This window comes from Camelus bactrianus, chromosome 6, assembly GCF_048773025.1.
Source record: "Camelus bactrianus isolate YW-2024 breed Bactrian camel chromosome 6, ASM4877302v1, whole genome shotgun sequence".
Taxonomy (NCBI): domain Eukaryota; kingdom Metazoa; phylum Chordata; class Mammalia; order Artiodactyla; family Camelidae; genus Camelus; species Camelus bactrianus.
The window spans coordinates 79759441-79777405 of NC_133544.1; the positions used below are offsets into that span (position 1 = coordinate 79759441).

Genomic DNA, 17965 nt, shown 5'->3' on the forward strand with positions numbered 1-17965 from the left:
AAGGCAATATATTTCCTCCAATTTCTTACATATCCTTCCAAAGATATTTTGTGTTTGTATACATACCCCTGCTTTTTTTTTTTTTAACATAAGTGCTAGTATGATTTATATTATGTATCTTAGGGGGTTTTGTTGGTAGTTTTTTAACTTTAAGCTTAGAAATCTTTCCATATCAATGCACAGAGTACTTCTCTATTCTATTTTGTTGTCAGTTATATTAAACTTCATACAATGGATATACAATAATTTATTTAACCAAACTCCTACTGATAAACATTTGGTCTGATTTCAATCTCTTGCTATAACAATGTTGCAATAAATAATCTTACACATAAATCATTTTATAGTAATAGAAAAACAGAATAGTTCATCTTTTCCCCCAATTTAAGATGCCACATTTGCCATATTTTGTTTGTTTATGCTAAACAAACTTCAGAATCAAGCTTATTTCCAAAAAAAAGTGAGGATGTTAAATTTTTCATTAACTTAAAATTAACTTAATGAAAAAATAAGGGAAAAACTTTATAATGAATTGTAAAGTGAAATCTTAGAACGAAAGTTGTATCCCAAGAGTAAGGGGCAAAAAGAACAGATTGAAAGAATCTAGTGTTGATTTAACCAAAATTATGATATAACTACACTGGTGGGAAAGGGTACAGACATTTATGTGTGGATATGTGTTTGGAAAGGAGGGGGGTAGTTCAATTCTTGCCTTCTTTAATGGGAAGTCAATAGCTATTGCCTAAAACGGAAATAAGAGGATGCAAAATTGTAGGCATGCTAACTTTAGAAATAATATCCATGTTATCTGAAAATGATGAGTTTTATTTCTTTCCTCCTAATCCTTCTACCATTTATTTTTCTTCCTTTTTTCCTCTGGCTAGAATGTTACATAGAAATGATAACAGCCAGAATACTTGTCCTGTCCTCCACCTAGAGCTTTCAATATTTCACTGTGCAGTATGGTATATGTGATAAGTTTTTATTTATGTCCTTTATTCAGTTTAAGGAAACTCCATTCTTTTCTTATTTTGCTATAAGTTTAATCATGAATGATGCTGAATTTCATCAAATGCCTTTTCAGCAGCTATTAAGATGATCATATGATTTTTTTCCCCTTTAATCTGTTGCTATTATGCCTTAATCGTATTTCTGAATGTTAAACCAACTTGCACTCCTCGAACAAATCCAACTTGGGAAAGAAAAGGGGAAATGATGGTGAGGCTTTTCTTAAGGAACTTCATAAAGATTGTATGTACATGACTGAAAAGCTAAATAGTCAGTGTATGCGCATATAATAACTATGACTCAAAAAAAGCAACATATGGAAACATCTCCAGGCCATTTAATTTTTAAATGAAAAATTAAAAGTGCAGGACAACATGTAGGTATGCTACCTTTTGTGTAAAAGATGAGAGGTAGAAAAGACTGTATTGTCATGTATGGCTGTGTAAGCATGGAACCTCTAGAGGAAAAACAAAATTAACAGTGGCTACACATGGGATTGGAGTGAGAGTGAGACTAAGACTGATTTTCAAAATGCTTGTGTATACGTGTGTGTGTGTATTTTAATTCTGAACCAAATAATGTATTAGCTATTTTTGAAAGTTAAGTTAGAAAAATAAGTTGAGTAAATGACTATACAGATTAAAACACAAAAGATTCATTTGTAAAAGTTAAAATCAGCAGATCTGTAAAAACCAAGTCTTTGGATTTCATCTTTCAGGACTAAACAATTTAGAAAAGAAAAAAAATGTTAGGATTATGTTTTATTCAAGGTTAATTGCAACAACGATGGACTGGAATCTTTATTTTCTGTCTCCCGAAGCATCCACTGCTCAGGCGTGTGACATACATAAAATAGATTTAAAGCTTAAATTAGTATGTTTGCTAACATAATTCATGTAGTCAAAACACTCACCTTGTTCTGAATGGAGAGGAATAGAGGTTTTGTGACACTCAGAAAATCCAGCATGAGAACTCATGTGTTTCAAAGTGTTTTCAGACGGAATATCATTCTGCAAATTGTACACATACACAATTTTAAAATAATTGAACTAAATTTCAAATCACTGTTCTAAGTAGTAAAACAGTAGATAGCTCAATATGCTTTTTTTTCTATCTAGACGTCAAAGGGTATATTACAAATTATAGTTATTTCCTTCATCATCAATTTCAAAAACAGTATCTAAATACCCTACTTGCTCATTGTTCATAAATCCATCTGAATGAATCCTTTTTCATAGTAATACAAGTTCATAAGAAATTTGGTGGAAAAATAGTAAACTGTGGGGAAAATAAAAAAAATTTACCAATTCATCTAAAAAAGAAAAAACTGGAGGGTGAAGGTAGCTCAGTGGTAGAGTACAGGCCTAGCATGCATGAGGTTCTGGGTTCAATCCCTAGTACTTCCATTGGAAACAAAAACAAAAACAAAAACCCTCAAAGACCTATCAGTAAAGGGATGGAGAATTAAATCATAGGACATACATACAATGGAATGGGGAAAAATGTATTAAAAAATGAAAAATAAAACTACGAACATGTATTACTTTAAAAAAAAAGAAAAAACTACTCCTCTACACTAACAGTGACACAGAGGTAAGAACAATTTGGAGGGTAAAGGAGTGGAGGGGCAATTTCTTTTGGGGAGGGTCTTGATAGCTTCCTTGTTGACCTGTATAAGCTATCTGTGTAACAAAGATCTATCTGATCATTATTTGTCAAATTTCAATTTTTTTTTCAGATTTGTTTTGATTTGTCTATGTTTCGTATTTTTAGTTACTCGTCTCTTTACAACCTTCTCTTGATATTTGTTTAAAAAACCCTCCTGGCTTTATTGACTTAATATTTCTATTTTCTTGAGTGATGATTTGAATTTTTATTTTTAAATCTGGAATTCATCTGAGCTTACGAAGTGATATGAGAACATAAAAAGATGTTTCCAAATTTCTGCCCAGTTGTCCAATTTGTATTTACAGACAAAGCATTCCCTTTCTGATCAATTTCTAATCCAATCCTTACTAAATTCTTATTTGTAGAAGGGCAATTTCAGAGTCACCAAAATGTTTCACTGAATATTTATGTTTCAACTGTATTACCTACATAGATATTTTAGTCTCTAATAGCTAATTATCCTTCATTTTCTTCCTTTTACTTATTCATTTTTCCAGATGAACTAATTTCATGAAACTAATAGAGAAGAACCAGTACCTTCATCTTGTTTCTTTTTTTTAGCTATAAACAGGTCATGCTATTATGTAACTCTAAAATATTTCCAAACTTCTACCCACTGTCAGAAATGTTACTACTGACAGGCATATGTAGAATAGATAAACAAGATTATACCATACAGCACAGGGAAATACAAGATCTTGTGGTAGCTTACAGTGAAAAAAAAAAAGTGACAGTGAATATATGTATGTTCATGTATAACTGAAAAACTGTGCTCTACACTGGAATTTGACACAACATTGTAAAATGACTATAACTCAATAAAAAAAATGTTTAAAAAAATTTTTTTAAATGTTACTACCACAATAAGCTACTACTTTCATTAAATAAATATAACTAATATCTAAAGAAACTTAAGCTTTTCTACCTCTGATGCTTCACACTTTGCACATTACAGGTGATTATTTGGACAACAGAAAATGCTAATAACCTTTCTTCTGTAGTCACAAAGTAACTCCTTTCAGATCTTAGAGGTTTTCTTTTGGAACCAGTTCTAGTTATTTCTTGTTTGCTTTATTTAAGTATTCTATTTAAAGTATCTTCCTTTATATATACCCTTTGATGCAATGACACAACAATTTCATAGAACCATCTCTGACAAATTCTAATATGGAACTGATAGATGGGCTTCAAGGTATTTTTCCTGGCTAAAATCCAGGTATTTATATAGCTTGTAAAAATGTATGCTATTTTCACTCTGTAGCTGAGAAATCATACTCTTTGTTTCCTCCTGACTCCTTAACAACTTCACACAATGATTACTTTAATTAGGCCTTATCTATCTCATGTTCTCTATCCCAGTTCCCATCAGTCTTGCTGGAAAAGTGCCTTAAAAATATCAGTGCAAGGACCTACTGTACAACACAGGGAACTATATTCAGTATCTTGTAATAACCCATAATGGAAAATATTCTGAAAAAGAATCAATCTATCTATCTATCTGTCTATCTGTCTATCTATCTAAACCACTTTGCTGTACACCTGAAACATAAATTAACTATACTTTAAAAGAAAGTATCAGTGAACTCTCTAATTTTTTTTAATTTGTATAATTTATATACAATAAGTCACACAGATCTTAAGTGATAAAATGATAGCTTAGAGTTTTAGCACTATTTCTTTCAAGCTCTAAATATCTGTATGACAATCCTCTCTTTCAGTCCTTCTGCCTCAAAAGAAGTTGTATTTTCTTCCTAAGATCATCACCTTTGAGTGTCTGATTTCACTCCATCCGTGTCTTCATGCCTTTTCAATTATAATTCCAGTCAGCTCTCCCTCCCTTCAAGAAACTCAAAGATGTAACAATACAACTTTTTTAAAAAACCCTTGGTTTCCCTACTGGTTCCTCTCCCTCATTTTAAAACATTCATAAATCTTTCTTATTTACTAAGCCAATTAAGAAAACAACAAAGCCTTTAACAATTCTGCTACTCATTCAAGTTCTTGAACCATCTTGTTACTGTTTAATCTATAGTGAGGTCGACTCCTCTATTCCCTTATAATTGCCACAATTTTTATTTTGCATCCTCCAGTATATTGAAATTGCATTCATGCAGGCAACCTAATTCAGGGGTCTAAGGTCTTATTCTCCTAGACTTTTCTGAAGCATCAGCAACTACTATACATTCTCTCTTTTTGAAATTCTCCTGCACTGATTCTCTGATGACTGTTTCTACATCATGTTAACTGCTACCTCTATGAGTACTACTTTACTGTACCTTTTTTCTCCTCTTAATTTCTAAGATATGGGAAGCATCTGAAGCTCAGGTTTACTTCTCAACTTGACTTTCTCTCTTTTGAAGATATGCCAATATGTATCATTGATCTTGAATTTTCTCTCAAGCTGTAGTCTTGCTTTTTCAACTACCATTTTGATATTTCTACCTTATTGGCTTACTGTTCTCTCACATTTAATTATTACTATTTTTAAAATATATTGTTATTGAAATAGTCAGTTTACAATGTTGTGTCAATTTCTGATGTACAGCACAATACTTCAGTCATGTAGCAACATACATACATTCATTTTCATATTCTTCTTAACAGTAAGTTGTAAGACATTGAATACAGTTCCTTGTGCTATACAGTATAAACTGGCTATTTATTTTATACATAGTAGTTAGTATCTGCAAATCTCGAATCACATTTAATAATTTTAAACAGAATCTAATCCCTCCCACACTGAATCACATTTTTTCCAATTTAACTATTACTATACATGGTGCTACAGAAGTCACTATTATCAGTGTCTAGAAGCTTCTTTCTTTCCATTTCCATGTGTCTTTGTCAAGATCATGTCACCTCTCTCCTGAATTATGATCAAAACTTTCTAAAAAACCTTCCGTGTCAATGGTTAGTCCAATTCATGCTGTATGTTTTGCTGGATTAGTGGTTTGACAAGGATAATGAAAAATCTCCAATGGCTTCTTTCTCTGATCAAAGGAATTTTTCAAAAATATTTCACTTGTTATTTAAGCATCTATCCATCTAGTCCTGTGGCACAGAATACAAATGGTCTAGCAAAATCCAATCTCCCCTACTTTTTTCAAACAGCTAAATTACATTTCCACGCCTCCTTTACAATTAGGTGTGATCATGTGACAAATAAATATACTTCTAAATTACCCCAATCCTGGATTATTTTACAGCCATATTTCCTACAACTTCCTCAGGTGATGAACCTGTTCACTGGTCAAAGTAACATTTGCTTTACCATATTCTATATATCCTCTGGCTTTGCTTCACTACTGTTCATGTTGCTCCTACCTGAAATACACTTTTGTCTGTTAAAATTGCTACTTATCCTTCCACAACTTTTAAAAATGGTTAGAAAATATCACGCAAATTATACTCTTATAAGTTCACTGAACATCTACTTCCTACATCTAAAGGAATATGCATATTTTAAGTTGACTTTCTGACTCCCACATGTACTAAAGAGACTTTACCTGATAAGTAGGCATCTCCGAATACTCCACAATCGTATTTCTTACATCATTCTCCTGGCCCTATTTGAGGCAAGAAATACAAATTTAAAGGCAAATATGAAAAGAAAGAGATTCTCATATAATCATTAAATCTCATTTTCCATATAATCACTAATTAAATCCCAAGTTAACAAAATCTAGTTAATAGACATTAAATTATTCTCTTTGGTAAAATACTTCATTCTTTTATTTTTTATTTTTAATGGAGGTACTGGGGACTGAACCCAAGACAGGGGCATGGGGAGGGGAGATTAGGTTTATTTATTTATTTATTTATTTATTTATTTATTTATTTATTTAAGTAAAATACTTTAATCAGAATATACAATACAATGTTAGTATTTATAGCACCAAAATGCACTAGAGTCTACTGTTTCAATGTAGGACAATAAGCAATATGTCCTGACAGCAATTACACAATTAACTATGGATCATATATAATAAATAATCATTCATAGATATTATGTAATTAACTACATTTTATGTCATTATCACTTCTTTGGCTTTCATTTTAGGAAAGCTTTATTTCCATTGTATTTATCACTTGATCATTTCCACAACTTGAGTTCTTAGGGGATCGAGAAACTTAGCACTTTCCCAGGCCCTCTTAATTATGTTGGTGTAACTACGATGTTCCCCTCAGGCTCTACATAATTATGGGAAACTTATGAAAGCAACAGTTAAGAAATAAAAACTAATTTTCAGCCAGGAAACACACCTTTCTGCTAGATGTTCTACAGACTTAAAACTCATTTAATCAACATTTATTGAACTTCTTTTACACTTTGTATATTATATTGTAGTTACTGGCATATTCAGGTTTTTACTGCTAGACCACAGGTTCCTTGAGGACCAGGGTTATGTCCTAGTGAACTTTTGGGCCTGTGAAAGAGTTGAACTCAAGAAGTATTTAGTCAGTGAAAAGCATACAAGGAAAAGCACTTTTAAAAAGAGAAATGTTAAATAGGTGATCTTTTTATTTTAGTTAAAAAAATACAAACTATTTGTACATTTTTTCATATTCCTCAATTATTTCTTTTTTTTCAAATTGCATATAGCTTCAAATATTTGGGATCATCATGTTAAAACTGTGATTTTACTAAAAAAAAAAAGAAGTGTTTAATTCTATTTTGTACTAAACCCCCAAACAGCAAAATAAAATTGAATTGTGCTGTGGTAAGGATTTACTTACAGATAACATTTCTTTCATCTTGTTTGATGTTTCTTTAAACCTCTGTAAATCCATGCTATCTCTGTGTCCTTGAAAAGGAAAAAAAAAAATATAACAAAAAATTTTTTAAATCAAAATAACTCATTGTCTATTCTATTCAAACAAGTGATTTATGTTGTTTTGTAAGTAGTTTTGATCGTTCTGAAGTTTCCTGTAGCTCTTTTGATAAATACTGAAAATACCTGTCAAAAAGCTGGAGATGAGTAGTTCAGTTTACAGTAACAGGATCCTAAAATAATCCAACATGTGATAATAAAGTGGATTGCTTGACATTTAAAATAAAAAAGGAGGAGCATTCATTTTTATTATCAGTAAAATTATAAAAGCACTATATATACTTATTATACATATAGCATATGCATATTACATATAAATATAGGTATATCATATATACACCTCTATCCCAGTGGCAATATACTAACCAACAAGCTAAAATGCGTTTTTTAAAAATAAATTGGGATAGATTTTACGTAGGGAAAGTTATCTCTGTAAATCCACAGTGAACTCTCATTGCCTAGCAGTAAAGATGAGCATGCTCAGTACCCAGATAACTTACAGCGTTGGCCCTAATGTGGAGATTTTACATGGACTTAACATATTCTCTGAATGATCTCTATACGTGTTCCATAATTAGGTAAATTTCTAGGCTGGGAAGACTCAAAAAAGTGTTAAGGACAAGGTTAGAAAGCCATGGAAAAATTCAAACTTGAAGAGACAGAGGACCTTCTTCATACCTTGGAATATTCTGGTTATGCCCACAAACAAACAAAATTGTTTTCTAAGAATTCTTTATTAAATACTTAAATAATCTGACAGGAAGACTGTTAGGACACTATAGTTGCCCAAATACTTGGGATTTAGCTAGCTCTATGAAGCATTCCCTCTTCACCTTTTCCTTCCATGTGGCATACTGTCAGCATTTAAATATGCTTAAGTCTCTGTCGTCATTAAAAACAAAACAAATTCAAAAACCTTAAACATAAGAATCACAATCATAGTTTTTTCTTTCTTTTTGCCTTCATTGCCAAGCTTTTAAGAGTCACTCCCTCAGTCATAGTTATTTCTTTCTTTTTGCCTTCATTGCCAAGCTTTTAAGAGTCGCTCCTCAGTCACCCTCTTTACATTCCCTCCTTCCATCTGTACTTTATTTCACTATAATCTGGCTTTCCCCTCTACCACTTCCAGTTTTCACCAAGGTCATTAATATGTTATCATTGCCAAAATAAATATATTTCAGTCCTTATTTTACTTGAGCTGAGGTGAAAGAATGAATCATTCCCTTCCAAAATGCTCTCCTCACTGGGTATCTAAATGAGTCGACCATAAATACTCATTTTCTAAGTACAGCCTTGGCTTTTCCTGCTATTCTAATATAAATATTAGTAGTACACCCTATCATTCTCAAAAGTGTACTGGTTTAGATGAAAAACTATATGGGCACCCTACTTATAAGACAATGCTTTTTCCCAGTAACTTCTAGCCTCCCTTGTACCTTTATAAATGTAACATTTATGAATCACTCAAGTTCTTTCAACAAAAGTTGATCAAATTAAAGAGACTATCTACAAACACAAAAGACAAAATCCAAGTTAAGTTTTCCATAGATGTTACTACAGTCAACTGCAGCAGAGGTATGTATGTGCCAACTTAATTATTACAGCTCAATCCAACCTTTCCCCCCCACTTCTGATTCCTTTAAAAAAATTTTAGAACTATATTCCATGAAAAAGTAGTCCACTTGTCACACAAGTACATGATTTATTAATCAGCCATTTATTTTTATTTCTAAGGTGATAATTATCATTAAAAAGTAAATAATGTTGATACACAAATATCAGTTTGCCAAACTTACCTACAAATGCTCCAAATTCTATATTATCTCCTTCTGCAGCTTTAGAACAAACAGTTTCTTGATCTTTGGTTACAGTTTCTAAGTGGCTTTTGCAACTTGGCTGGGATGGTGTACTAACAAAAAGTTTTGTTGGTGGAGTTGATAGATGTGGTATGCTATTAGATGAGTTGCCTGACTTTTGATTTTTACTAAACATTTTTAAAGTTTCGATCCCATGGAGTCTCTGTCGCAGTTCTGGAGGAGAGACAGCACTTGGGAATAAGGCACCACAAGAGGAACCAGCCTCTGGATAACTGAATTCTTTTCTCTGGGGTATTACAGGTAAATCCTGACCAAATATGTTACACTGGGAATCTTTTTCATCTTTCATAAAAATATTGCAAAGAAAAGGATTATTACTTTCAAGACCACCTTGAGGAAGAGAGGAGCTAAGTGTATTTACAACACTGTGCTTTTTCCATACAGAAGGTCTTACAGGACCATCATCAATAAGGTTTTGAGCCAAATGTTTGGAAATGCTCAATTCTCGTGTGATTTCATTGTGAACTTTGCTAGCTTCTGAAGCTTTCTGGGCAGTGAGCGTTTTCAATGTATCTACAGTCAGTGCTGAAAGATCTTGCAAATGGCCAATCTGAGAATCTAATGACTGTAATGATCTTTTGATATAGTTGACACGATCTCCAACTTCTTTAATCTGAATGCACATCTGCTCCACTCTGTAAGAGAAAAACAGGCTTTTTACAAATGTTAAAAATTAATGTTTTAGTGGGGAGAGGTATAGCTCAGTGGTAGAGTGTGTGCTTAGCATGCATGAGGTCCTGCTCAATTCCCAGTACCTCCATTAAAAAAAAGTTTTTTTAATTAATGTTTTAGAAATTATTTTTGTAATCTCAATAAATGATAATGGTAAAAAGAATTTGACACACACTTTTAAAAAAGGTAAGATATAAAATAAGGTATGATTATTCATTTATACAAAGCACACCTTTATGTTAAAGAAGGATCCAGTGCTAACTTTATTATAACAAAAATTCAAGATTTCAAAACAGTTTTGTGCCATAAGCTATTTATTCCAATTTTCCCACATCAGACTAATACAAAAAAATGTGTGTGTATACAGCTATATAAACATGGATCTACTATCACCATTACCATAACTACACAAACACCATACACTTTTAAAATGTAGCAGAGCCGATGGAAAGAAACAAATGTTTTAAAATGAAGACAGGTTTAATCTTCTCTACCTACTAGTAAAGAACATTAACTCTTTTCTGCCCTCTGTAGCAAGGGTAAAAAATAACAAGAGATTGGCTTACTGACTTACATGAAATACTTGAAGTAAACTAAACTGTCTCCCAATACATAACGTAAAACCATCACTAAGCTGACTTGCTTGACAAACATAAATGAAATAATGACCATGTATAAGGCCCATAACTAACACAACCCATTTGGACATAAAATCAATTATAATTAAACAGCTTCCAAACCTTTCAAAAGTGACACGAATTCTCTCCTCACTCCCAGAATGGAATTTATCATCTTTTTCATTAAAATACATCTCAACACACTGTTCTTCAAAATCATGAAGTTTCTTTTGATCTTCTTCTGTTAAAAAAAGTTCTAAGGAGAAAAAAGAAAAAAAAAAAATCAATGAAGATACTATGTACATCATCAGCACTTTTTTCTCTTTTTATTGGTGTGCGTCTGAAGTCCTGGACAAGTATTTCCACTTTTTTCTTCATTCACAGTGTGATAGCCACAGAATAGTTTCAGGTACTTCTTCCTTTTCTAATTTCCATCTCCTATGAAACACCTCCCCCATCTATCCCTCATACCTCTCCCTCACATACCCAGGTAGAGGAATTTAAGAACTGATTTGGTAGAACAGAAAGCCACTGTAAGCCACTGTAAAATTTTAAGAGCAGTTTGATTAGTCTCATGTGGTGCATAGAATGTACTAAAAGTGTTATTGTTTACAGAGCAGCCAAAATGGTTTGTAGACTAGCAAGAGTTATGATTTACATTAGCATTTTCAACAAAAACAAACTGAGATGCCATACCCAAACAGTTTAATACTAAATTCACTTTTATAGATGCTATATTATACTTAAAATTCTTTTCTGTTTCAGCAAATTCAACAAAAGACTTCACAATAACATTAACAAATTAACAAACAATAACAAATCTGAATAAAGCTAATACTTAGCCTTCAGTATAATACCAGTAAGTGATAAAAACACTGGCCTTCATCTGTTTTACTTACTTGGTCCATCTGAAGTCTTATCTTTTTTTCTTCTTTTACATATGCAGCAAAACAGAGAAACTATATGGCTGAAAACGATAAGTGGTGGAGGCAGAACTGGTTTCTCATGATAAGCCATGATAAAATGATAACGTTGGTACTTCCATACAATATTGGAAATTGCCTTCACTTGTAAATACACATTGCTTGAATAACAATAAAAATAAAACAAACTTAGCTAATCACATCTTAAAGTTTTAAATACTAAAGATTTTACTGTAATTCTGTTCTGAACAAGGATTCAAAGGAGTACCCCACCATAAACAAGACAAAAACAAAACAAAACAAAACATGCAACAAGTGTAAGGCAAAGTTTGACATTATTGAGGGTCTTAATTACAAACTCCCAGAAAAATAAGCAGAAAATTTTAAGATTTTAAAATTATATATAAATGACAAAAACATAAGAAAATATTCAATCTAAGTAACAAAATAAGTACAAATAAAAACAAGATCCTTTTACATACTATCAAATTAGCAACCATTAAAAGATAATATCTACTGTTAGCAGAGATTTGGGGACATGGGCTTATTTTGACTTAAATGCAAAAAATCCTGAAAATACATATATTGAATAGGTCTACTTTTAGGAAAACACACTAAGGAAATGTGTAAGGATTGATTAAAAAAATTTAACCACAATGTGGTTTTTGGGAACAAAAAATCATAAGCAATCTAACTGAGCAATATGAAATACTGACTTACGAATACTACTCAGTCATAAAAAAGAATGAAATAACGTCATCTGCAGCAATATAGATGGTCCTAGAGATTATTATACTAAGTGAAGTAAGTCAGACAGAGAAAGACAAATAAATAATATCATTTATACATAGAATCTAAAAAAAAGATACACATGAACTTATCTACAAAAGAGAAAGAGACTCACAGTCATAGAAAACAAACTTACGGTTACCAAATGGGAGAGGTGGTGGGGGGTAGGGATAATTTGGGAGTTTGGGATGAGCAGATACAACTACTATGTACAGAATAGATAAAACAACAAGATCCTACTGTACAGCACAGGGAACTATATTCAATAACTTGTAATAACCTATAATAAAAAAGAATATATATGTAAAACTGAATCACTGTGCTATACACCAGAAACTAAAATAACATTGTAAATCAACTACACCTCAATAATAGTAAATACATAAATAAATAAGTAAGTAAGTAAATAAATTAAAAAAATACTGGCTTAAAAACTATGGTCTGTATCATGGAATATCAGGCAGCTATTAAAAATTAACTAGAGAGGGACATTTATTAATGTGGGATAATATTCATGTTTTGCTTAGTTAAAAACAGTATACAAAATATAAAAAATTATTTTTAAAAGAAAAAATAGTTAATATATATTCATAAAAAAGAAAAGATGTACACCAAAATATTAAGAATGGGATTATTGAAGAATTTTCTATTTGCCTTTCTGTTTTGTATACTGAGTATGTATTCCCTGACCACCTATTAGGAAATCCCAAATAAAGATTAAATTTATAAAAGAACTGCATGTCGAAAGATAAAGCCTCAAATTGAGAACTAATGTGATTTTGAAAAAGCATGCCTTATTTGTAATTTTCAAAAAAAATTTTTAGTAGTTTGAGCCTCAATAAATTCTTTATATTTTTAACTTTGTGTAGTTCCTTCAAAATGAGAACCATACAGTAAATGATCTCATTACAATAAGCAACTGAATAAAATTCTTACTTGAAAAATGCGATAAGAAGATTGACCATAATGATATACTGTACAAAGAGGTAGACTGCTTGAAGAAATGGCGTCAACCATGTCCCAGGACCACAGATACCATGAATAGCTGAATCATTTGCACAAACTTTAGGAAGAAAAAAAAAAATTAAAATACAGTCATTTACCAGTCACTACTTCTAGTCAATATTTATGTAAGTTTGCTTACATAATGAAGTTCTGATTATGCACAAATCTGTTTCACAGATACTAGCAAAAGTTTCTGGGCACGCAGCCATACAAACACCAACTTAAAAGTATTCCAACCCAGAAGAATTTTGTGAGGGCCGTGGGTACTATTCTACCATTCTATTCCAGATAAGAAAGTATACTTCTGTATTATGTCCACCCTTCAAGGTAGGGTTTAGCCAGAAGAACATTAAGGAGAATAAAATTCCCAGATTCAGTCACATATTGTTGTTAAGAAAAATAACTGAACCATAAGAGACTATGGTAAATTCATAGTCAATTCACAAACATAAAGATTACTGAGTTGAGATTATGCCACAAAAGTGTTGAAGGAATAGCTAAAATGCCTCTCAAATGAATTCCTTGCTTTTCATTACCCTCAACTGGAATGTTGCCGAAGACAGAACATAGCTGAATCAAGAAAGGGAAGAGCTTTAATACCTACCACAGAGTTATTAGGAATAAAGTAAAATCAATTCAAGTAGGACAAGGATTAGAATTAAATAATCATGAATTAGTGATAGGTTTTATACAGATATTTATAATACACTTATTAGCACCTGGTGTTTTGTAAGTATATATACATATATACACACATATGTATATATACACACACCATTGAAAGTATCATGGCTGTATCATTCCTTTCAAAAAAGTGGTTTTCTGGGCAAAATGATACATAAGGTTCTTTCACTCTTAAAAATTTTTATGAATATTTCCATTCTATTCAGATTAATCTGATGAAGCAAATACCTGAGAAACTGATTGCAGAAGACTACAAAACTATATCCAATGCTTTATAACTAGCGCCACATCAGAAAAAGAGCAGACAATAAAAACTTGGAAATGATAACCAAACAGGAAGCTATTAAACACAAAATTTTACCAGGCTGGTAAAACCTCACTGTTTTAACCAACATCTGATAACAACTGATAACCACTATTTAACCATCCCCTGACCTAATCACCTATAAACAGGTGGGTAAGGAGTAACACAGGAACGGGGTAAAGAATGATGAGAGAGAAAAAGCAGGAGAGAACATGAGTGAACTAACAAAATAAAGATTCTGTAACTCAGATGTGGAGGTCAGCAGAAGAACATCCCTGAAAGCTGGCAGCATCACCTATGTCAAGTTATCTAGCCTCTTTAAAACCATAGAGAAACATTTATTACTTCATGCAGAGAATGTATTCACAGCTGAATTTTACAATTCAAGAGTTTATACAATCCAACGTGACTGGCCCAAACTAATCAGTGTAATTCCATTACCCTTGCCCTGTTTCAGAAATGGGGAGGGTCAAGCTAATGTGAGCTAACAAGATGAAAAAATAGGTCAATACAGCATGTCTGGAAAGGGGGCTTTTCTCTCTGAAGAGAACCACGGAAAACAGTTCTCTTTCCTCCAGTTGCTAGTGGCAGAGTCTGATAACTGTTAAGGGAAAACCAGAAAGCATGTATGAATCAGACACTGTGATTACAGAGCAGTTTAAAAAAAACAGGTGTCCTTAGCGATGAATTAACCAATCCTAAAGACCACTCTATCTCTGTCCTTTCTGTTATGTGAGCTAATATATGCCCTTATCGTGTAAGCCAGTTTAAGCCAGATTCCATTATTTAGAGCTAAAAATATTCTAAAATACTTTTTTTTCAATTAATTTTTATGTTTCTTCTGGGATCAACTAAAGCATTGCTGGAGGGCTTAGGTCAGTAACAGTTTGACTTGTGAAAATATGTGATATTACTATAAAGTAATTCTGATTTTAAAACAAAATAGTTAAAAGATAAATCTGTACACTTAAATCCTTACCATCAATTTCATATGCGTAAACTTCACCAAAAATCATCCAGTATGGATGAAAAACTATATCTTTAGCAAGAGTCCACGATGGGGCTTCGTGAGGATAAAGTATTGCCTTTCTGGGAACACCAAAACTAAGTAATACAAGAGCCATAATCACTACAATGTAGAACATATTGGCCACCTGTTAAAAAATGAACACTGTTAAAATACATGGGAATTTAAACACAAAAACAAGTTTTCATCTTAAAAAACAGTTTCTAATGTTCTAATAGATAATTTGAAATCTTTAAGTTTCTTTTTACTCCTAGTATTAGCATTCAGGGAATCTCATCACTATGTAAACCTTAACATCAAGGAGGCTATGTAAAAACTGATCTGTGCCATCAGGCAAGTCATAGGCATCTTCTATATAATTAACCATATCACAGGTTCAAACTAGAGTCTGCCTATCCATGAAGATTTTAAAGAGGTATAGACATAATGGAGAAATTCAAGGAATCAATTTCCATCAGTGTTCTTTCCTAAAACTTCTCTGTTCTTATACTGGAGGTGCAGACTATCTTTTCTACCTCTCTTTGATATCGTCCTTTGCCCACCTCACATAAGACATTCTTCTCACTCATCCTTAACCCTACCACAGTGCCTCGTCTCCTGAGCTGTGAAAACCTCCCAGGATGTAAATAAAACAACAAACTGAATTTCTCAATATGGCCGTTGAGAAAATAAGTGATACCCATATCTCGTTAACAAATACTTTTTCAAGTCAGGTAGTTTGCAATTCTTTAATTTCAACAAAATTGAAAAACAGCCTGAGCTCTCACTTAATAAATCAGTTAAAAAACCAATTTTTATTGCTAAATCAGATGTGAATTTTGACACCACTAAAAAGGAATTCAGAGAATTAAGTGAAATGCTATAATAAAACTTTAATTTCTATCCACTTATTTATGTGTACAAGTATTCAGCATTTTCATCTAAAAAAGTAAATGCAGTCTTACTCTAGTAACATATAATAATATTCATCCACAAATAATAATCTTTAGGGGAAATCCCATGCAGATCAAGAGACTACATTTAATCTACAGTGAACCAACAATAATTGCAATAATAAATCACCCTAAAAGAAATTACTATGACATTTTCATACACATTTTGAACAAATATACAGTGAGAGTAGAAATGGAAGGTAGGAATGTGAAAAGTAAGAACAGTAAGTCTAGACTGGATGGAGAAATTATAAAATACATATTTATATATAATCATTTAGTCTTGATCCTTTATCTTTAAAATTGTTAAATCTGCCAATAAGTTTCCATTTTAAATTAAGTAGGAGTTGAGTCCCTGTGACTTGCAATCAAAGAATCCTAATACCTCCCGCCAAGATTCATTTTTTTTGTAAAATAGTCAAGTAATGCCTTATTTGACCACTTAAGAGAATTACTACTAAGAGAATGCATGTTCTTCAATAAACAAAATTTGGGGATTAAAAGATTTTAAAAGGCAAATAATTATCAAAACATTATTCATACCATTTGCTATAATTTAAAATCCAAATATTTATTTGTAATTAAAGAAAAAGCCCAAGTCAAAAATTCAAATCCAAACCCATAACAAAAGTACCCTAAAATTATTCAAGGTCTATGGCTAACGATTCATAGAGATCTTTGGATTTCATACCTTTTCATATAAAGTTTATTTGACAACCTTCCTTATATATGATCTAAACCTAATTAATTAAAATACATGAATATTCTATTTCCTTATAGCTAAAATGAGGGTTCCTTGCTTGAATGTATTCATATACGGAGTGAGTGACAGAAGTTCAGCATTTACCATGTAATTTTCATTAGTCTCTATTAAAGATGTCAAATGTGAAGATTTCTTCTATTTTAATCTTTTATATCTTCAGGCTTTTCAAAGCTGTTTTCTCTAATTAGCAATTCCCTGATCAGAAGAAATTCCTACTTTCTAAACTCTTTTCAAATACCATATTCTTTGTATTTAAGAATTTAATACAATTAAGTTCCCTATAACCAGGATGGGAGAATTGGCAGGAGTGTTGGGAGTAAATTAGAGATTCAGATGGAAATTCAGACAGCTCCACTTTCTCTTGGCTTCCTTACTTTTTCTATCTCCATCTTTTATTACAGCTGTTCACTTCTGTACCTCCTGCACCTTCCATTTACATCACCATTAAATTAGCCCAATAACACTAAGTCATTAAATAATATGGTAGGCAATGAGAGATGGAGCGGTTTTTTTGCACACTTAAAAGTTAGGCTAAAACCTGTTCTTCCCCCAAAGGCTTAAGTCCCCTGCTTTTCCCGGAAATACCACTACTTCATGAAAGAATGCAAAATGGATGAATAATGAGTACTTCTTTGATGTGACAAATAATAAACCAGTAATTCTTAACTGGTGGTGGGCGGAGTAGGATACACATTCCTAGAAGGGAAATGTGTAGTGTGAAAAAGAAATACAACGATAAAACTATATTTTAAAAACGTAAAAATTTTGTTTTCATAAGGCAAAGCAATGCTGATAATCTTGTGAGCTCATGGGGTTAGCCATAAGATAAATTTAATCTAGAAGACCAATTTTCCAAGCTCAAGA

The 17965-nt window shown here is 32.0% G+C and overlaps 1 protein-coding gene across 1 annotated transcript in view; it reads right to left on the minus strand.

Annotated features, from left to right (window-relative positions):
• TRPM7 (transient receptor potential cation channel subfamily M member 7) overlaps positions 1-17965 on the minus strand; it is a 98975-nt gene that overhangs the window by 19583 nt on the left and 61427 nt on the right. Inside the window, exons 22-29 of the mRNA XM_074366105.1 lie at positions 15359-15533; positions 13323-13449; positions 11574-11758; positions 10798-10930; positions 9305-10020; positions 7414-7481; positions 6183-6242; positions 1922-2018 (exon numbers count right to left, since the gene is read on the minus strand). Coding sequence (XP_074222206.1) covers positions 1922-2018; positions 6183-6242; positions 7414-7481; positions 9305-10020; positions 10798-10930; positions 11574-11758; positions 13323-13449; positions 15359-15533 — 1561 coding nt within the window. The remainder of the gene's footprint in view (positions 1-1921; positions 2019-6182; positions 6243-7413; positions 7482-9304; positions 10021-10797; positions 10931-11573; positions 11759-13322; positions 13450-15358; positions 15534-17965) is intronic.